The sequence below is a fragment of the Saccopteryx bilineata genome, chromosome 1 (genome assembly GCF_036850765.1).
Source record: "Saccopteryx bilineata isolate mSacBil1 chromosome 1, mSacBil1_pri_phased_curated, whole genome shotgun sequence".
NCBI classification, from domain to species: Eukaryota; Metazoa; Chordata; class Mammalia; order Chiroptera; family Emballonuridae; genus Saccopteryx; species Saccopteryx bilineata.
Genome location: NC_089490.1, coordinates 387,674,431 through 387,696,143, shown reverse-complemented (window position 1 = coordinate 387,696,143; position 21,713 = coordinate 387,674,431). Strand labels below are relative to the sequence as shown.

Sequence of the window (21,713 nt, the reverse complement as noted above, 5' to 3'; positions counted from 1 at the left end):
CCCCCCGCCCCCCAGCAAGGAACCTGCTTCTCACCCCTTTGGAAGCGGGATGTGCTTCCCTCGGTCTATCCTCCACCTCATCCCTGCTCTACTGTATCTCCTCGGCCCTGGCCAGGATTGAAAAGACTGTATTTTACTGATTTCCCTCGCCGGGGGGCCCTGGACCAGTATTTCCCAAGAAGCCCAACAGATAGATCACACTGGGCAAAGCTCATGCCCACCTCCAGCCTGTTGGCGTGGGTTACCCTCCACCCCGAGGCCGTGACACACCGGGAGGGCCAGGGTGGGGGGCTGCCGGCTCACTCCAGGCCAGCCCCAGCACTCGGGAGGGAGGCGGCCAGGGAGGGACGCTCTCAGAGGCTGGAGAGCAGCCCGGGGCCCAGCGATCCGAGGAGCCTCCCCAGGACACAGAGTCCCGGGCCCATCACAAAGAGACTGTGCTTCCGCCAGGACTCGGGCGCAGCCGGGCTGGCACAGCCGACCCTCAGCAGGGAGAGCACAGGCCTGCCCCCCGCGGGACATGGGAGAGGCCACCACGGCGGTGTTGGCATCCTTGAGGCATGACTACAAAGCTGGGGTGTGGGAGGGAAGAGGGCCTGACCCAGCTCCGCTTCCTGGTGGCAGACGGAATGTTCTGGAACTCAGGAAGAGCCCTGGCCCTCTCACCCACTCTCGGGGTGCCAGGGCAGGACTGCCTCAGCCCAGCTCCTCTCCGGAGCTCCCAGGAATCCGGGCAGAGCCCCGCTGGGGGAGGGCGGGGCTTCCTTTCCAGCCAGCCCATCCCGGCCCTGGCTCTCGGCAACCCACGTGGGCAGCAGAAGCCGGCAGATTTCACTCTTCCTAGACTTCCTGAGTTTGGGTTCCAACAAGTCCTCCCAGCAATGACTCTGAGAACAAAGGAACTGGCACTGCCTGGACACCCACTGGGCGCCAGCCCCTACGAGGAGGCCCTTTAGCCGAATCACTCTGCTTAATTCCCACAGCAGCCCCATGAGGGTGGAGTCACATCCTGATCCCTCCCTAAGGGCCTCAAGACCCAGAGAGGCCGAGAGGCCGCCAACGTAGCTAGCAGGCAAGGCCCAGGTCTAAGACCCCAACTTAGGCCGTTCCACTGGGAGACCAGCCAAGCTTTGGGGTCTCAGTTTCTCAGAACCTTTCTCAGAACCAGTATCTGTCCTCACCCAGGGTCGCAGGCAGGCCTCGACCTGAGCAACTGACTTAGGAAAGGACCAGTGAATATTCCAGGGTGACCCATCACTGTGTGTGGCAGAAACATCTTGCTCTTACTGGGCAGAGCAGGTACTAGTGAGAGGAGGGGCAAGGGGCCCAAACTGAGGGCTATAAGGGAGCACGAGAAGTGAGTGTCGATCCCAGCCCTGCTGCGCACAGCCTCTGAGCCTGCGCAAGCCATTCTCTGGCCTCTGTTTCTTTCTCTGTGAAAAGGAACAAAGTCCTACTTCTGTAAGATGTTATTTATGAGAATTAGATGGTATTATAAATGTTATTTAACAATTATTATAAACATTATTTAACAGTCACTTATATAGGAGTTGTTGTAAACTCTCATTTAATTTCTCACAATAACCTTATGTGGTACATTCTATTATTTCCATTTTATAGAAGAGGTACAGACAAGTGAAGTAACTTGCTCATGATCACACAGCTAACAGGTAGCAGAGCCAGGATTCGAACCATGGCAGTCTGTACTCAGAATCTGTGCTCGTAACCGCTGTGCTTGCTTCTGTTCATTGTGTGAACCCCTGGTGTCCCACAGAACGCGGCAGTACAAGGGGTTCAGGAAATGGGGGCTCAGGAGCCGTGCCCCCTGGTTCTCATCCCAGCTGTCCACCCTCCAGCTGTGTACCCTCAGTACGTGACTTCCCTCCCTGGGCTTCAGTTTCCTCTACTGTAAAACGTGGATAGAAGTGCAGTGAGGATTCAGTTAGGTAAGAAAAGGGCTGTGTCGTGCAGCCTGGCGCATAGTAGGTCGGGAGCCCGGGTTCCAAGTTCAGACCGTTACTGGCTACGTGGCTATTAGCAAGCCTTTCCCCCTTGCCGAGCCCCAGTGTCCCCAGGAGCACAGTGCCTGGGCTAGCAGATCAGGTTGCCGTTTCTGAACCTGGCTACCTGGGAGCCCGCTGGGGAACTCTGTAAAAACCACAGTGCTCCAGAGCCCCACCCACACCAATAGAGTCAGCTCCCTTGGGGTGCGGCCCGGGCCCTGGTATTTGTGAAAACACACAGGGTGCATCCAGGGGGCCTCTGAAGTGTGGCCCAACCGAGGTTCTCAGACCTGAACAGGGAGGAAGCAGAAAGAGGCAGGAGGAGTAGCAGGCCGTCCCTGGAGCCCCGGGGCAGGGCGCAGAGGGCAGAAATGTGGTGGGAGGGCTGGGCCTCAGAGACTTTGCCCTGTGGCGCAGTGCCCGCTGGGTGTGGACCGTGGCCCAGGAAGTGGGGAGCCTGAGCTAGTCAGGGCCAAGGAGGATGGGTCCCATGTTGGGAGGGCCTGGGGCGTGTGGGCACCTGGCTGAGACAGCAAGCTCGAACCCTCGCCCCAGAATGGAGGTGCAGTCTGCTGACCCCCAGTAAGAGGAAAGACTAATAGCCCCAGCCGAATCTCGTGTGGCTCGAGGGCGAATCGTCCTTGCTTCCCTTACCCTCCAAGAGGGAGAAGGCCTAGCCCCCTGGGGCCACAGTGACAGGTGTGGCTCTTCCATCACCCATCCTTGCCTAGTTCTGTTTTATTCAAATCAAGCAGCTGTCATGGGCCTGAATCCAAACCTACTACCTCCGGCAGCTGCTGGGAGGGGAAGTGAGCCAAGGGCGACACACTCACGATGCTACTTGGGGCCATGTGCTGCATTCCCTCCCACCATACAGCATCCATGAGAGGTCAGTGCAGCAAGCCTGGTAGGCTTCCTGGAGGAGACTGTGAGTAAATTTGGAATGACTCTTATCATCTTGGGCTTCTTTCTTCCTGCTTCTAAATAGTGAGAGAAGGGGCTTTCGTGTTGTGACCCTTGCACCGTGTGCAGCACTTAGGACCAGAGCTCTCAGGGTTCAAGTCCCACACCTATCACTCAGAAGCAGTGTGAACTTGAGCGAGGGACCAAAAGTTCTTTGGACCTCATTTCTTCATTTGTGAGGCAGGACCAGAACAGCCCCTACCTCACAGAGCTGTGTGGGGTTAAGACAATGATACATGTAAAATGCTTAGCCCTGCGAGCACGAACAATAGAAGCTGTGTCTGGTGCCTTCCTCCTCAGTACACGTGCCTGACCCACCCAGGCAGTGCCAGGCGCACAGTAGGCACCTCACTGACACCAGACAATCTTATTGCTGGCTCTTTCCTAAATCTCTCTGAACTGGGAAGGGGAGGGACTGTTTCCCACGTTTTGCTGACCAGGCAAACGGAGGGGCTGAGAATGTAAGAGGCTTTCTCAAGGTCAAGGCTGAGGGAAGGGGCCAGGATGGGAGAATAGCCTCCCCATCCCCCAGTGTTGCCCAGACAATGGCCACTTTGTTTGGGGAGGGAGAGAAAATTCCACCCTGAACCCCCTGCAGAGGTCAGCAGCAGGACCTGGGCAGGGCCCTGAGGTCAGCTGAGAAAGTTACCAGCAGCACTGAGGCTGAGTACTTGCAGGGGCAACCCTGCCTGCTGCCTGGTTCCGCACCGCACCTCACCCCGGAGCCACCAGGCAGGGGAAGCGGGGGGCTCCTTACGCAGGACAAAGATGAAACTGCTCCTGTCGACCAGGATCCACACCCCGAAGCCCAGGATCACTCCGCCCAGGATCTGGAAGAGAAGGAGGCAGTCAACTGGGGGGGGGGGGGGTTACTGAGAGCAGGTGGGGGAGAGGACCCTGCCCAGCTGTCTGTATAGTGCAGCCCAGGAGGATACAAGGGAGCTACTTCCATCCTTGCCCAAGCCAGGGATATCAGTAACCTCAGGCTCTGAACCCTAAGTCCAAGTGAACCCCAGCAATCCAGACAGTAGGGCCGTTGTGGGGAGTCCCTTCTGCCTCCAGGCTTCCCACCCATGACCACGTGTGGTCACACTGGGCCCACAGGCTCTGCAGGGCATAGCCTCCTGCCAGGGTTACCCTCACACTCATCTCCTGGCCCACTGCCCCCACTCCAGCCCAGCTCGGGGGCTGGGAGTGTCCCACACAAGCCAGGCTCCCGGGAGAGCCCTCCATGAACTTGAACATCAGAGCTCGGCTTCAAGTCCGCCGCCTGCAGGAGCTTGTTGACTCCCCCAGGAAGAGTAAGGGGCCTCTACTCTGTGGCAGCCACTATGAGACTCCTCTTAATAGGCATTCCGCTGGGCTTCACTACCACGTATGACTCTCAGGTTAGACCGTGAGCTCCCGGAGGGCAGGGCAAGGGTGCACGGGACTTGTGTCCAACACTAGCAGCTAAGGGCTCAGGAAATAAATGAGTTCATGAACCCAACTGTACGTGCAGGAGTAGAGAGGCAAAGGAGTGAGGGGTGGCTGGCGCAAGCCCAGGCCCAGGAATCCCCTGCCTCTCCCCTCCATCAGGGCAGGCCCCCAACCGAACCCACCTTTCCAGGTGGAACCCCGGCCATGATCTGCCAAGCCAGCTAAGGTGCGGGGAGCTTGACAGGGCCTGGCAGCTAGGTCCCCAAAGACTCCTGAACCCGTGCCCGCCCCACTCTGAGCCTCACAACACACAGCACGGCTGGACAGGGGCCGGCAGTCATGCCCACGGTCTGCTCCGTTCCAGTCACCTCGGACCCACGAGGCAGAGGCCCTGCCCCACCCACTGCCTGCTCTCATGGGGCCGGGTTGTAGGGGAGAATCACCCTTCCAAAGACGGAATGGGTAGCAGGGCAGAAAATTCCCTCTGGGCAAATGTGACCCCAAAGAGAGTAAAATTCTGGACCGCTCGGCTAAGCCTCTCGGCTGCCCAGAGAAACCCAGAGGGAAGTCCCTGGCGTGGTCCTTTCGGTTTCTCTGCGGGTCTGAGGACTGCAGCCTGACAGCCGGGCGTGGCTGGGTCAGCCACCAGGTCCTGGAGCAGCCAGAAAGGAGGCCTGGCCCGGTGGCTGACCAGAATGGGGAAGGTATCCCTTTCTCTGGGAATCAAGACTGGGGCCCTGGGACATACCTCATATTAACCACCCTCAGCCCCACCAGAATCTCCCCTGGGGCTCAGCCAGGGGCTGGGGTCCTGACAGCCAGCGTTCTTCCCCAGAACAGCTGCCTCGGGGTTCCTCTGCATGTGAGGAAAGGCAATGGGGCGACTTTCTGCGAAGTCTGGGGTCAGGAGGGTGCATGAGCAAAAATGCTCGCACGCCCACGTGCGCATGTGTGAGCACACACGGCAGCCAGAGGGATCTTTCCAAGCAAGTCTGATCGTGTAACCACTTCCCACCATGTGTAAAACAACAGCCAGAAGGGTTCCGGGCTGCGCGGCCTGTGCCTGGAGAGGCGCCCTCTGTCCCCCTCCCCGCCGGACTCCCGTCCCTGCTGCTGGGACCCCTCTCTTCCCAGCCATGGGAAACTCCAGGGAGTTCTGCTGAGCACCCCGACAAGGGCAAGTGCCTTATCTGCTCTTCTAGGGGCCACGTCCTTCACCCCCAGCACCTACCAGAAGCACAATTTCCCCATCCCTTTGTGTACGTCCTGGACGAGAGCCCACCACCGCCCGGACACAGCCCTAGGAGGGCGGGAGGCACGGCTCTCCGCTGCGCAGGGGGTTCCTGGCGCCCCCCTAGGGTCTGGATACAAGAGGGGTCGAATGCACACCTGGTGACGAGTGAACGGAAGGCACACACCAGGGCTTCCTAAAACAGAAGCCCCCCCATCACACACACACACACACACACCCTGGGGGGCTGCCTGGGCCCCAGCACACAGGGAGTTAACACCCGGCCCCGCCGGCCCTCCGGAGCAGTTGGGAAGAAGACAACCCTCCAGCACCAGCCCCCAAGCGCTGGGTGGAGAGAAGCTTTTCCAGTCTCTGGCTCCACAGGGCAGCCTAGTGGAGCAGGAAAAGACACCTCGGCCAAAAGCATCTGCCCTGCTCCCTCTCCCCAAGGCCTCTCTCCCTCCCTCCCCGGTGCGGGGAGGGGCAGGCGTCCCCAGCCCTGAACCCAAGCCCTGACACCAGCGAGACTCTGGCCCAGACCCGTCTCGCCAGTCCGGAGAGCCCCGGGGCTGGCGCGGCAGCGTCCCCACCCCATGTCCTCACTGGCCCTGGACGCTGGGCCTCCGCCTGGGAGCGGTCTGCCTGCCACCGAAGGCTTGGCTCTGGCTGCAGGGGCAGCTGCTCTCCAGAGACCTGGGCCAGCCCGGAGGGACCTGTCCCTCAAGACCGGGACCCTGGGACCTATCTCCTATTAACCAGCCTCCGCCCCTGGGGAAGCCCAGGTGCCCGGGCCCTGCCCGGGATGGCTTCCAGGCCTGGCTGCCCTCCATGGAGGTCCTCAGCGGCAGCAGGGACTCACCATGGTCCTCAGGGGCTACACCTGGGCTGGAGGCAGGGGCAGAACAGCAGGGCAGGTAGCACCAGGGCTGTCCATGTGCACGTGTACGCACATGTGTGTGCATGTGTGTGTTTGCATGTGCCAGGAAACCACTTGTAAGTATCAGCGTGTTAGGTTACAGTTATGAGGAGGAATTTAGAATAATTCTTTATTTTCTAAACTTTCTATCATCTGATGTAACTTGTAAAACAATTTTTTTTCTCCCACAAGCAATTCATGCCTATTATAGAAAATTTGAAAAATGCAGAGGCATTAAGAATAAACCCTAAATTTCCAGGAATCCCAACATTAACATTTGGAAGTATTTTTTCTCCTTTTAAAAACATTCATGTATGTATACGATTTTTAAAAATAAAATTGGATAATAAACATCCTATTGTAGAACCTGATTTTTTAAGCATCAGGTGAACCAACATGGGGAGACCACACCCTGGTACCACTCGAGGGCCATGAAGGCCCCCCTAGGCCACTCTCATTGCACACACTCTCACATATGCACACACTCATACACACGGTCTCATGCGCGCATTCCCTCTCTCTCTCTCTCTCTCTCTCTCTCTCTCTCTCTCACACACACACACACACACACACACACACAATCATCCTGGCAACTCCAAGCAGGTCAGTCGGTGCCAGGCCGGAGTGGAGAGTCAAGGCCCCAGGAAAACCAGCTCCAGATGTGCACAGAACTTACACCTGGGCGTCCCCTGGCTTGGGGACCTGCTGAGGCCTGCCGGGAGAGGTCTGGGGAAAGGGAACTGTGTCTCCACTCTGGCCCAGGGCCCAGCCTCCTCCGGCCCACCTCTGGGAGCTCGGGGCCTAGCCTCCACGTTGGGGGTGGGAGTGCGGTGGGGCAGGTGAGATCCGGAACTGTAACAGGCAAGTTCTCGGAGGAGTAGGAGAAGGTGGGGGGTCTGGACGGGGCAAGGAAGAGCCCAGAGACTCTCCCCACCAATTCCCCAATAACAAGAATTGAGGAGATGCCCAGAAGCCTTCCCCTTTCCATGCCCAGCTCCAGCCTCAGTGCTCAGGAGAGGGGAAGGCTGGGCAAGGAGTCCCGTGTCCTGCTGTGGAGCCAGCTGGGAAGGCCAGGAGTCTCCCCACCACCTGACTGAACTCCTTTTGGAATGGTCTGCCCCGGCCCTCGCCACCCATGCCACCACCGTCCTCTGGCCTGGCCTCTCTGGAGGGGCTCAGGCCGGGAGGCTCTGGGGATAACAGTCTCTACTGGAGACAGTCAAGCGATACTGGCCATACTCACAAAGAAGAGCAAGTTGAAGAGGAAGAGAAAATATTTGATGACTTTGATGCAGGCTGATCCCATTCTGCTGGCCCTGGAGCTCCTGTGGAGACAGAAGGCAGATAGGTCAGTGTCGGGTGGGGCTGGGTGGGGCAGGGAGGAGAGAGATCCGGTGCTGAGGGCACCATCTGCCGGCCCCAAACCCTCTTAGCTCGCCCTCACAACAACCCCATGAGGTAGGTACTAATATGAGGTACCATTTTACAGCATCTTGAGGCCTAGAGAGGTTAGATGACTGGCCCAAAGCCACACAGCTAGGAAGTGTGGTCCTACGTGTAGCCTCAGCCACTCGGTGCTTGGCAAGGTCTGGGTTGGCCACTCACTGGGGCCGGACCAGGAGGGAGGGCATACAGGAGAAGCTCAGGGTCTGAGATTCGCCGGACGGGTCATGGAAGTCAGGAGAGCAGGGAGTTAGTGTGTGACTGCTGGAGACCCAGGGGTCAGACCAGTGGCTTGTCCCACAGGCTTTCAGATCCCCTCTGGGGCTAGGGGGCTGGGGTGGCGGGGGCCGCTGGGGGAACAGGAGACTTCCGGCTCCTCAGAAAAGGGACCGCAGGCTCCCTCCACCTTCTCATTGCAAAGGGAACAAAAATGCACTGTGAAACAGCCAACAAACATAGAAAAGCACAAATTCAACAGAAATTTTTATCTTGCCCCAGAGATAAAAACTGCCATCATGTTAGTAGCTATACCTCCAGCATGTGAATGTAAAGCAAGTGCTTTTAAACAAAATTGTGCTCACGCTGCACCAAGTGAGTCGTTGACTGCTTTTTTCATGCTACAATATACCATCTCTCTCTCCTAATGTTTATTGTATCGACTTTAGAGAAAAAGGTAGGGAGAGAGAGAGACAGGAATATTGATCTGCTCCTGTGTGTGCCCTGACCGGGGACTGAACCAGCAACCTCTGCACTTTGGGACAATGCTCTAAGCAACTGAGCCATCCAGTTGGGTCATACCATCTCTTTATGTAGATAAAGTGTTCTCCGTCACCTTATATTTGTCCCTCTTTATGTCTCTCCCCCTCCCCCAACCCCCTCCTTCTCTTCCCTTCCCCTCTCCCTGGTAACCACTGCACTCTTTTATTAAAAACTGATTTTAATTTATTGTGTTTACACAGATTCTAGTGCCCCCCGAATGCACCCCCCTGCTCCCCCGTGTTTGCCTCAACATCCCCCTTGCCCTGCACTCTTATCTATGTCCATGACTCTCAATTTTGTGTCCCATCTATGTATGGAATCATACAGTTCTTAGCTTTTTCTGATTTACTTATTTCACTCAGTATAATGTTCTATCCATAATAAAAGGTGACGGAGGATGATTTGACTTTGGGTGATGGGTATACAGCATAATCGTATGTCCAAATGATGTGGAGATGTTTAATCTATGTACTCTAGTTGATCAATGTCACCCCGTTAAACTTAATTGTCTAAATAAAAAATAAAAATAAAAGCGAACAATTCAGTGACGTTTTGCAACCAAAAAGAAAAAGAAAATGTTCTGCTACAACATAATTTTACATGTTGCATAGGATTCCATGTTATTGATCAATACTTATTATAATACATTTGGGAAGGCTGTACACTCTCCCAGAAAACTCATGTATAGACAACATTTTGCAATTAATTTCCAGGGGTTCATAGACCCTATGAAGCCCATTCAGGAACGCCCACCCCTCCAAGAGCTACAGGTTAAAGTTCCAGATGTAGCAATACCGCAAAGCATTTGATCAGCTATCAAGATTGTTTACAATTTTCCAGTCACCCTGGCTAACACACTCATGCTTCTGAAACAACACAAACCACACTGGAGCGTGCAGTGTCCCCCTACACTGAAGGACCCCAGGCTGCGGCAGAACTCAGGGCGGAAGAGGGGAGCTGGAAGCTGGCTGCCCTGTGCCCCCCCCCCCCCGCCCCGAGGCCAGACAGGCCCTGTGGAGTGAAGGGAACCAGCGCCAGGCAGCTCGGGCCAGGACAGCTGGCCAGGGACAGCTGCGAGGGCAGAGCCAGGCGGGGGGGTGGGGAAGCAGGCACCAGACCCAGTCATGTTCCCGCTGATCTACGCAGGCGGAGGGAGGGGGGGGCACAAAGCAGGGAGAATGGAGGCCCGGAGGCTCCAGGTGTGGATTTCACCCCTTCCTCCTCCTTGCGGGGTGAAAGGCAGTGCTGAGTTATGGGACTCCCCCCTGTCTATACGGGAGGGGAGATCTTCTCTGGATCTAATAAGACTCTTCTGTCATCCTTGCCAAGTGGAAGTTCGGCTTCAACTTCACATACCTCCAGTGACAGGGGAAGGTGGGAAAGGGGGGAGGGTTCACAGCCTCCCGAGGGGTCCCGTTCAGTTTTCTAACATCCCTGTTAGAGAAAGGTTTCATTAAGCTGCCTTTCTGTGGGTCAGATTCGGGCATATGGAGCAAAGCCACCCAAAGAAGAAAAGGCTGTTTGGTTGGTAGTGAGCACCCCGTCACAAGTGGCATGGAAGCAAAGTCCTGATAAAGACTTATGTGGAGGGGTATTCAGATGCTACATGGGGAAATTAGAGTAAATGGCTCTTCCAGGCCACCAGGGTCCAAGGTCTGGGTCTCAGAAATACCGAGACGGCGATGACTCAGGAACCGTGAAAGACTAGCTTCAACAACTCTGCCTGGGACATCCCCCGGATCCCGAGGGGACGAAACAAGCACCCCCACCCCAGGTCAGGAGATCCAGAGATGGGAGCATAAGGCTGGTGGGGGAAGGGGCCGTCCCCATACAGGAGAGCTCCCGTCCTCCTCTCGCCCCTCCCAGCTCAGCGCCTGACAGACCACAGGCACCTCATAAACTTGCAGGGAACAAACAGCCGGAGAGGAAAGATCCTCTCATGGAGGGAGGCTTGCTTTTCCTTCCTACCAGGGACCTGCTCTCCCTGGCCAGGTTTCCTCTCCGTAAATGACACGTGATGCCCACCCCGGGGGCTGACACGGGCTCAGCCCCAACAGCCTATGGGGAGGCCGTCACCTTGCCAGGAGAACGTTACAGTAACTGCATCCCAGCGCCGAGGGGCCCAGAGGCACGGGCGCGGGTGCCAGTTGGTTCTTGTGAAACTGGAGAAGTGTGGAAACGGCCCTTTGGCAACGGCAGCAGGCCTAGAGAGTCTGGAAAGCGAGTTTGTACACTTTCCGGCTTCCACATCCTTTTCCTAGGCCAGGTCCCCGGGCGGCCGCACGGGGTTGGGGGTGTTCAGAATGCGGCAGCTTTTAGACAAGCTTGAATACTAGGCCTGCCAACTAAGAAGGACGGGCTGCCTGTGAACAGCCATTGACATCGGCTACCCCCTTTAGTCCTCGCACCCTGCCCGGAAGGTGAGGAGGGTGTTCCTGTCCTGGGGAGGAGGGCGGGGCAGGCTCAGGCAGGTGCAGGGACGTGCCCAAGTCACACGGCTCCCTAAGCAGCCCACGCTCCAAGCCCACGATCTTTTTCTCTGTCGAATGCTGTCTGCCAGGCAGTGGGCATGGCTGTGTCTGGGGATGGCTGGGGTTCCGCTGGCCAAGCAGGTGGTGAGGACCAAGGGGACTGCTCAAAGGAGCCCTGGTTTGGTGGGCAGGAAGAAGGCAGAGGGTGCTGGGCTGGCAGCCCCGAGGCTCCAGACACTGGGCCACTTCGTTTGTCTCTTGGTCGCTCACACAAATTGTACCAGGCATCGGGCAAAGCCTTTCAACATCCTATGAACACACTAAGGCACAAAGGGAGAGAGGAGCACGTCCTGCATGTGGACCAGACAAGGACAGAGCTCAGGCTGTTGATCCCTCGAGGGGCTTCTGAGGGGCAGCTGGGTGGGTTCAGATGCTGGAACAGGAGCCACCAGGCTCCATGACTGGCAGGCAGCTTAGCCAATCGAGACAGGCCCGCAGAGTACCTGGGAAACGCCTGAAGGAGGAAAAGGTGCCAAGAGCCAGAGCCTGGGGTGGGCAGCTCTGGTTTGTGGGCCAAGTTCTAGGACACAAAGTCTTTCCGCCCTGCAAGTGCAAACATTTCCCCGCGCACAGCCACAGAGAGCAGGGGATGAACGGCGTTCTCCAGACCCAGCAGAAGGTGGGTGCTTCCACGAAGGGCAGGGGGGCAGGGCAGGAGGGGAACATGCCCAGGTTGCCCCATGATGGGCTGTGGCATCCGCAGGAGGGAGCCGAACCCCCAAGCTCCAAGGAGACCCCGAGGTTGGACTGAGAGGGCTCGCGGTTCCAGTCTAGCTCCGCCCGCCCGTGCTGAGGCGTCTGGGCCTCAGTCTCCCCACTCACAAGATCAGACTAGGCCTCGGGCAGGGCGAGGGAGGGGAACCAGGCCTGTGGGTCATATCCAACCCACTGCCTATTTCTTGTGTGGCTTATGAGCGAAGAACAGATTTTACATTTTTAAATAGTTGGAAAAATAAAAAGAAGAATATTTCATAATACATGGAATTCAAATTTCAGTGTCCATGAATGAAGTTGTGTTGGCACACAGCCAGGCCCACTGGTTTGTGTCTTGTCTGTGGCCCTTCCAGTACTGCCACGGCAGAGGGGGTGTCAGCAGCAGACCGGCCCCCTAAGCCGGATGCATTTACTGCCTGGCCCCTTAAGGGAAAAAGTTTGCCGCTTCCTGGTATAGGGGATCAAATGGTGGGGACACAGGACCTTCAGACAAGGGTTCAAATCCTGGCTCTGTCGATGCATGGCCACAGCGAAGGGACTCCTGGGGTCTCGTTCCCCTCACCGGTGGAGTGGGGCTCCCAGCTGAAGCCCCTGGTATCGAGTCGAGCGAGGTCAGCACCCAGCACTGGGATGCGGTGACCGGGGCTGGGGTTAGCATCTGTATTAGGAGCCTGCAGGAAGTGAGGGTGAGCGTTTCGTTTGCAGGTGAGATTAAGCGGAGCCCTGCGCTCAGAGCTATGCCTCCTCCTACACACGTCTGTAAACACCGCGGGGGCCGCCCGTGCTTTCCTGCGTGGATGTCTTCACAGCCACGAAACAAGCACTTTGCATTTGGAAAACTCCAGCACAGTCGCTGACAGCTCTGTGAGCAACAGGAAGGAGCTGCCTGCAGCAGGTAAATTGACCATCTTGAAGCATCTATAATTTAAATTGACCAAATATATAATTTTATGCCAAATCAGCTTGTACAGTGAAATTATTATGCTAACATATTATTAACTCCTACTTGTCCGTCAGTCCTCACCTCAGACATCTTCCAGGACACTTCCTACTCTGGCCAGCCTCGTCACCACGCTGCGACCACCCCCGCCCGCCCACCAACACACATGCTGGTCGGGGCCCTCCCTCTCTGCTTCCTCCAACAGCACTGGATGCTGGCGTGGTGCCAGACTGCATGGGTTTGAATGTCATTCTTTCACCTCCTGACTGTGTGATTTTGGACAAAGAAACTAACCTCTCTGAACCTGCCCTTGGTTTGAATGTCATTCTTTCACCTCCTGGCTGTGTGACTTTGGACAAAGAAACTAACCTCTCTGAACCTGCCCTTACTCATCTGTGAAAAGAGAAAAATGAAATCTATCTGGCAGATGTGCCCAGAGGTTAAATCAGACACTGTGGGTGAAGAGCCTGGCACGAGGGGGGCTTGCGGGCCATGGCGGTTACTATTCCAGCCCGAATCCTGTCCAGGAACGTTCTACTCGCTTGCCCATCTCCCCTCTGGGTCACGGTTCCTTGTAGGGAAAGACTATGCATTATTTATGAGAACAAAGTAGGCTCCCAGAAAGCATTGCCCACTGGAGGATGGGTGCATAGAGGGATGGGAGGATGGAGGGATGGGAGGAGGGGTGGAAAGAAGAAGGGGAGGGAGATGAACTTCCACACGGAACTCCAGGACTTTCAAGGACTCAGCCTCCTGAAGGGAATCTGAGATCACCGCCCCTGGTCAGCTGGGACTCTATTTTCAAGCCTCTTTTGTCCTCCCCCCTGGAGGTGGGGTGGGGGTCGTGTAGGGTGAGCCCCCAGAGTCAGCTCTGAGTGTCAGGACCCTCTGCCACGGCTGCCTCGCCTCCCCCAGAGCCCTGGGCGCAGGGAAGGAGTTGGGGTCTCCGAGAGAAGCCCTTCTGCGCTGGCCCCTCCGAGTCTGCACTGTAGGGTGGTGGGAGGTTTGGTTTGTCCCTCCGCGGGGGATTGAAGGGGAGCCTGCCAGCTGGACCCCAGAACCTGACGAACCCACAGTGCCTTGGGGACACTGAGTGGTGCCTGCAGCATCGGACCTCAGGGCCCAGAGTCAGGAGGTGCGGCTGGCTGAGTGCTTGCTCCGAGGGGTCACTCAGCAGGAAAGCAGCACGGGTGCCTGCCCCCCAACTCTCCCACCCCACCCCACCCCCTTCCTCACCTGTCAGATGACAGGACCAGAGCCGCGTTTCCTGGGGAGGTTCCTCAGAATATGAGTCCTAGGAGACGCACTGTTAAGAACAAAACAGTTGGCTGTCACCAAGTTTGTGAAGCAACAATTCTCTGAGAGTGAGAGTCCTACTCTAGGCTATTAAGGACGTCACACTGGCAATAAACACTGCTGACTTAAAACCATTGTTCACTTAATAGCCCTTAACACCTCACAGAACCACGTCTTAGGAAACACTCTGGAGGTCCCTTGGGGGCCCCGGGCTCCAGGATTCTAAGTGCTGCAGGGTTCAGAGGAGGGGCGGAGATGGCCCTCTGACCCACTAGCTGGCTCCCACTGAACACCTAAGAGCCTCCTTCAGGCCTCCCCCCTGCTTCACCCCTGCAGCCCACGGGCCCCACGCCGCACCCCTCCCGGCGCCTCGCCTCACCTCCCACCTGGACCAGTACAGTCCCCAGCTGGGCACAGGCTCCATCCTCTCTTGCCCTTGCCAATCCGTTACCCACACCTCAGGAAGGGCTTTGAAAAATGCCAACCAGATCTTGCCACTTCCCACCCCTGCAACCCTGCAACGGTGAGATAACCAGACAGCCGAGATGTTTGCAATAAAACCCACGCTCCTCTGTGCCCTTCGCAGGCCAGGCAGGCTTCCCCTGCCGCGCCGCCCCTTCCCATACACACACTCGTTCCTCAGGCCACAGAGGCCACTCTTTCCTGTTGTTCCAGCAGAGCAGGCTCTGGTCCCCCGCAGGCCTCTGTTCTGAGCCTCTTCTTCCTAGGTCGCTCCTCCCCCCAAACCCCAGGCTGGCTCCTCCCCTCCCTGCAGGCTGAGCCCCCTCCTCCCAGAGGCCCTCCCTGAACACCTGATCTACTCAGCAGGCCTCACCTCCAGCTGGACATAGAACCACAGTATGTCATTGTCTGTCCCCCCCACCCCCACCACCAAGTCATCAGAATCTGGGAGGGACTCCCCTAATGACTCTAAGGGGCAGCAGCTTTGACACCTGGGCCTGTCGCATACATGTCCTGCCCGCTGCATCTATCCTGTGGGTTCACTATTGCGTCTGGAGCACCCATTCCAGTATGGCTCCATAAGGGGAGGGACGCGTCTGTCTTCTTCTGGAGAGGGAAGGGTTGGACTTGAATCTCCTTTGGGTCAGGAAAGCCAATGGAAGCTGTGAACTGTCTCCCAAGAAAGATGCACAGGGCTGGGCAGGCTCATGCTGTCATCTGGTGGGGGCTCGGCCCAGAAAGCTCGGAGGGCCTTACTTCCCCATCTCCGCTTTGTTTGGAGTAGTTCCCGACACTGGATTACCCTGGGAGCTCTAAAACTTCCTGGTGCCTGGGCTCCCCTCGCAGAAATGCCTGCCTGGGCATCAGGACTTTGCAAAGTTCTCCTGGGGACTCTAATGTGTGAGACCCACTGCCATAGGCCCTTTCCCCGGCATGGCCGGTCCCTCTGCCGAGAGTGAGATGCAGGCAGGTCTGGGGTCCCTGTGCAGCAGGGCCTGGCCAGGGAGAAGTCCCAGGAAGCTCTCGGGACCTCTGCTCCAGCCTGGACTTCTGGAGGCACTTCCCCTCTGAGTTATGAGCCCAGAGCAAAGTCCGCTCAGCTGGGGAAGATCTTTGAGATCAGTGCACTTTTCAGAGGGGCCGGAGAGAGCAAGAGCCTGCAGGTCACACAGTAAAATCAGGGCTGAGCATGTGGGGGAGGACTGAGAGATGCTGGGTCCAGAGCCCTTCTCTCTCCACCTGCTGCCCTGTCCCGGCTCACCGGGCCTTTGGCACAGGGAGGTGTTAGGACTGAACTCAGAGCGACACAGTGGCCCTTGGTTCCCTCCCCCCCCTGGATCTGCCACATATCAGCCACACAACCTTGGGTGACACTGCAGTGCCACCTCCTTAGCGGTGAACGGGGATGCTAAACCCGCCCCCCACACACTGGGGGGCCTGCAGTCAGGCCAGCACAAAGGGGGGCTCGGTCCGTGCTGGTGCCCGAGCCCGCTCCTCCCCTTCTCCGTGCCCGAAATACCAAATCCGCCACATCTCACCGGCTGCAGGGCCTCGGGCACCCACTTCACCACTGCGCCTCAGCTTTCCCACCTGTAGAGTGGGCTTAATAATGGGGTCATGGTGCGGCTTACACGAGTTAGCATCTGTAAAGTGCCTGGCACCCAGTAAATGTCAAATAAATGCTACCGATTACGATGACGACGATTACTATCTGGAAGTTGTTAGTCTCCTGAGCAACCGCCCGAAGCCCTCTGCGGGGTTTGATCCGGCCTCCAGATCCGTGCGCAGCCTGGAGGGCTCTGTGCCAGGGGGTGACCACCCTGCTCTGGGGCCAGGGGTCCCGGGTTAAGTTAAACAGGGCTGGGTGGGCTGGGCTGAGCTGCCCGTCCGCAGCGGCAGGGCCTCTGCCTCCCAGCCTCTGGGCTGTGCCTGGGGCCGGCCTGGTGCCCGGGGCCTGCCCGCCTGAGGCCCGGGGCCCAGCCAGTCTGGTGAGTTGGACAGCCAATCCCGCGGGAGCTCAGTCTGCTTGCTTGGGGAGAAAGTGGAGCGAGCGAGCCTGGCCCGGCGGCTCCGCTCTGGGAGCCCGCCTGTCCTTGGGCACTCCGCCTGCAGGAGTTCTTGGCCACCCAGCTCTCCGGTGCTCTGGACTTTGTCCCGATTGCCCAGGTGAAGAGGCTGGTCACAGGTGGCCGTATTTGTTTTCACGTGTGACAGGTGATGTGTTTCCTGAAAACACGGCTGACTCCAGGGGCTGGCTTTTTGAACTCTTCTTTATCTTATTTTTCAGTCTCTGGTCTTATTTTTTTTTCTTGTTGTTAAAACAAAAACAAAAGTAAAAAGCTGCTGCTCTGGGCAACAGGAAGATCATGAGGCCACAGGCATGATTAGGATCTCAAGGTTCCTTCAAGATCTAGGTGTGAATCCCAGCTCTGCTTCCGACTAGCTGCATCATGACCTTGAGCAAGGGAGTTATTGAACCCCGCTACGCCGACATCTCACCTCTAACACGGGGACACTAGCAGGAGCTCTGTCTCCTAGGATTGTTGGAAGACCCAGCTCAGGTACACAAAGAGCTCTGGGGGCCACTGTCAGGTGCTCAATATAAGTGAGTAAATCCCACCACCACCGCCACCATGGCTTAGAGAAACACATCTAGATCAGACCCTCCCGGGAATCATGGGTTTAGAGCCTCAAGGCTCTACAATCTGTCTTACGGATGCGGAATCTAAGACCCGATGAGGAACAGCTTCTGCTGTGTGATTCCACCAGCCGGAGCAACAGGCTCCCATCCCTTTGTGGGCCTAACACCTGGAGCTGGGACTGACCCCTGGCACATGGGGGAAGAGGGCCGGGGTACCAGAGGAATGCAGGCAGCAGGCAACCCTGGCAGACTGTGACAGGAGGAACAGCACTTGATAGTTTCTGAATCATGCTATTCCCACTGTCCCTCACTTAATATAATACCCCACCCCTGAGATATTGTTACCCCCATTCAACAGAGGAAACAACGGAGACTCAGAGGTCCAGTGGTTTGCCTAAGGCCACCCAAGTACGTGGCCAAGCCTCGATTAAAAGTCGGGTCTGATCTGAAACAGCGCTCCCTCCTCCTCACCTGCTGCCTGAGGGAAAGAGGCAGCCGGAGGAGCCTGCCCGCCCCACCCTTCTGGACCCCTGTTTGCCGTCTGACCTCCCATCCTCCCCCCGCTCTGGGGCCTGACCTTGGCTTCCTGTCAGGAAGGAAAACATCAGCCCCACCAGACCTGGCCAGGGTGTTCCTTCAGTGTGGCTGATGAGACCGACAGATGTGGCCCTCCCAAGCGGGCGTTGCTCTGAAACCCAAGCAATGAGACGGGAGAGCTGGGAGCATCCAGCAGGAGGCCACTCTGAGGGAGGACACAGCGTGGGGAAGAGCAGAGACCTGGAGCTTTGCTCTGAAACCCAAGCAATGAGACGGGAGAGCTGGGAGCATCCGGCAGGGGGCCACTCTGAGGGAGGACGCAGTGTGGGGAAGAGCAGAGACCTGGAGCCTTGCTCTGAAACCCAAGCACTGAGACGGGAGAGCTGGGAGCACCCAGCAGGGGGCCACTCTGAGGGAGGACGCAGTGTGGGGAAGAGCAGAGACCTGGAGCCTTGCTCTGAAACCCAAGCAATGAGACGGGAGAGCTGGGAGCACCCAGCAGGGGACCACTCTGAGGGAGGACGCAGTGTGGGGAAGAGCAGAGACCTGGAGCCTTGCTCTGAAACCCAAGCACTGAGACGGGAGAGCTGGGAGCATCCGGCAGGGGGCCACTCTGAGGGAGGACGCAGTGTGGGGAAGAGCAGAGACCTGGAGCCTTGCTCTGAAACCCAAGCACTGAGACGGGAGAGCTGGAAGCACCCAGCAGGGGACCACTCTGAGGGAGGATGCAGCGTGGGGAAGAGCAGAGACCTGGAGCCTTCCAGCCTCCCCACCTGGCCTCCACGCAGCCAAAGACTAAAGTTGAGGCCGAGCCATAGCCTCTGACCTCTTCTTCTCCCTGGCTCGCTTTCTAGACTGTGCTGGCCCTCTTAGCAGGCTGCGTGGTCCCCAGGCAGACCCTGCTCCCTCCTAACACTAGGTTCCAAGGCTCACACTCAGATTCGCAGGCCAGGAAGGCCTCTGGCATCACCTACTTCAATCCCCACTTCTCAGATGAAGACCAGTAACCCCGAGAGACCATGAACGCCTACCCTTCTGGGAAAAGTGTGTGTTCAGTGGGTATGGTGGGGGCAGGCAGGGGTTTGGTTAGCACATCAGTGCTTCCCAACCTGTCTCACATCATGATACACACAGAGAAGCATACATGTTTGTCCAACACCCTAGGGTGGAAGACAGAACTGGGCCTGGTCTTGAGTGACTGGCCCAGGGCTCTGTCCCCAAGGGCTAAGGAGACATCTTAACACATCTGTGACCCATTTGGGAATATCAGTTGGGAAGCCCTAACTTGGAGGGAAATTTAGAAAGATGAGAGGCTGTCCAGGAGTCCCAGATTCCAGGGGCCCTAGCAAGAGACCCTGAATTCCCAGGTGGGCTCTCAAGAGTCAGCCACCTTCCAAGGACTCCTCCCCCCCCCCCCCCCACAGAGAGAGGCAGAACAAAGAACCAGGTCAGAGCGTGCACCTGGAATTGAGAGACCGAATCCCAATACTGCCTCATAGAGCTGTGTGACCTTCGACAAGCTGCCTACCCACTTTGAGTCTCGTCTCTAAAATAGGGATATCAAGGCTGGTCCAGAAAGATGGCAGAACCAGCTTGTGAACCCCCAGAAGGTGAGCGTGACGGGCACAGAGGACTCGGGGAAGAGGTCATGTTAGAGTCCCTTCCTCACACATCAGGAGGAGAGTATGCGTAAAGGCTGCCCCTTGTGCTGTGGGCCACACTCAGGTTCCTACTGCCCCGAAAGGTTAACATCACCCGAGAACTCGAAACAAAAGTTGAGCAGAGGGAGGACCGGTGAATGAAATGAACATATATGAACGCACCCCACGGGAGCGGCGTGTCCTCACTCATCTATTCTCGTTTAACCCCACACCACTCCGCCAGGTGGAGAGCATGGCTCCATCACTTCATAAGCAGGACCTCTGGGGCTCAGGAAGATGGTGGCACTTGTCCTGGCCCCTCCCAACCTCGGAACCCGTGGAGAACAGTGGCCCAGCTGAGTTTTGTACTCCATACCCTCTGATTTTGGAGCGCAAGGTCCTCCCTACTTTGTAATACTGCTTCCTACCATGGAGGCTGGAGGGGCTGCCCTCCCAGGGGGCTCCCACGTGGCGGTCCCCTGCTCAGAACTTCTGCCCTGAGCCACCGCCACGCAGTTCATTGAATCCCTATTCCCAGCGGGTCCCAAGCTGGACACAGGAAATGGATGAATGAGACCCATCTCCGCCCCCAGGGAGTGCCCAGTCTGGAAGAGCCCAGACGTGAAAATGAGCACGTACGTCAGCTTAATCACAAAGCAGCACGGCGGGTCCGCCCAGCCTCCGGCTCTCCCTTTAAGGGGCGAGATGAGCTCTGAAGAACACAGTCTCCAGTATTCAACAACAAAATTAGTAACATTTTTGCAGTTACTACCTGCCAGAGCTTGTGCCACGTGCTTCATGTGGCTCATGTTATCCTTGTGATGACCCTATGAGGCAAGCAAGGCTTCCGACCCCATTTTACAGTTGAAGACACTGAGACTCAAAGTCCAAGGCCAGAGGCCCAAGGTTACACACAGGCCATGGAGCTGGCGGTTGGACTCAGTCTAACCCAGAGGCCCTGGGCTTTAAGGTCTTGCTCTGCTACCTGCAGTTATAAATGACAGGTCCCTAAAATAACCTAACCGAAGCCCAGGCTAGCCCAGCCTACACTAATTGGGTTTCACAGCCTAGCTCTGAACCCAACCAAGATACCCTGTGGCTGCACTCAGCTCCAGGGGCCAGCTTGCCCACCCATCTGAGAGACTGGCCAGCAGGGGCAGGTGGCTAGCAAGGGGTTAACAACTGGGTCCGAGCTGGGGTTCCTAGGAGACTGAGATGAGGTGCTGGGTGTGGGCCCTCAGCAGGGTGATTAGGAAGAAGGTGGGCTAGTGATGGACCCCACATAGCAGCAGGCAGGCACTTCACTAACAACATACCCTCCCCGGGCACTGGGCTCAGGAAGGAAGAGATCGGACTGCTGAGATGCCACTTCCTTCAGGCAGCCTTCCCAGAATACTCTCCTGCACAGACACTCACAGAGCCCTACATGGCAGTCCTACTCCTCTCGGCATGAGCAGTTAAGGTGGGCGTCAGATGGGTGTGGGTTCCAAGACTGGCTCTGTCCACACCTAATTGGCACAAAACCTTTCTAAGCCTCCGTTCCTTTATCTATAAAACAGGCGAACACTTCCTACCTCCCAAGGTGATAGCTCTCCACACACCCCTGGCCTGAGAGCTGCTTCGGCTTTAGGGGTACTCGATGGAGGGAGAGAAAGAAAGAGGAAGAGTGTGATGTCAAGACAGAGCACTACACACACAGGTCCAGGAACTCTCTCTCACGGGTCCTTGGGGGAAGATATGGGGGCGACTTTAACTCCAAGAGCCTGAGGGTGGGAGGGGGGTCATCTTCCTGGCGGAGCCCCAGGTAAGGAGAGGGCAGGGCAGGGCTCTCTGGGGTCGCCCTCTGCCCTTGAGTTTTTCCCTCTCACCTGTCCCTTCCCTTCTGTATACGTCCCTGTCCCTGTTGGTGGCTTCCTCTGAGATTCCACTCTGCCCTGTCTCTCCGTTTCTGAAACCATGTCTCGAGTCCCTCTCACATCTTGAGAGCTTGCGAACATGCAGAGTGTCCAGGGAAACCTCACCCAGCACACCGGCCCCGGCTGCAGCCTAACTAGCCTTCCCCTCGGTGGCAAACGGCTCCGGGAAGAAGCGGCCCAGAGGAATGCATTGGTGGTCAGCTGCAGAGTCCCAGGCCCTCTGAGGATAGGATGAAGGGCCACGCCATCCCCAAGGCACATAGAGCCCAAACCCCAAGTCCCAGGCAGGGTGAGGCCATTTG

At 57.1% G+C, this 21,713-nt stretch overlaps 1 protein-coding gene across 2 annotated transcripts in view; it reads right to left on the bottom strand.

Annotated features, from left to right (window-relative positions):
• The window catches only part of CD82 (CD82 molecule), a 52,775-nt gene that overhangs the window by 15,592 nt on the left and 15,470 nt on the right, over nucleotides 1-21,713 (bottom strand). The window contains exons 2-4 of one of the 2 annotated variants that reach the window (XM_066251328.1): nucleotides 14,156-14,225; nucleotides 7,776-7,857; nucleotides 3,724-3,796 (exon numbers count right to left, since the gene is read on the bottom strand). In XM_066251328.1, the coding sequence (XP_066107425.1) occupies nucleotides 3,724-3,796; nucleotides 7,776-7,838 (136 nt within the window). In that variant the 5' untranslated portion in view covers nucleotides 7,839-7,857; nucleotides 14,156-14,225. The remainder of the gene's footprint in view (nucleotides 1-3,723; nucleotides 3,797-7,775; nucleotides 7,858-14,155; nucleotides 14,226-21,713) is intronic. The other variant, XM_066251329.1, reaches the window with a different exon arrangement.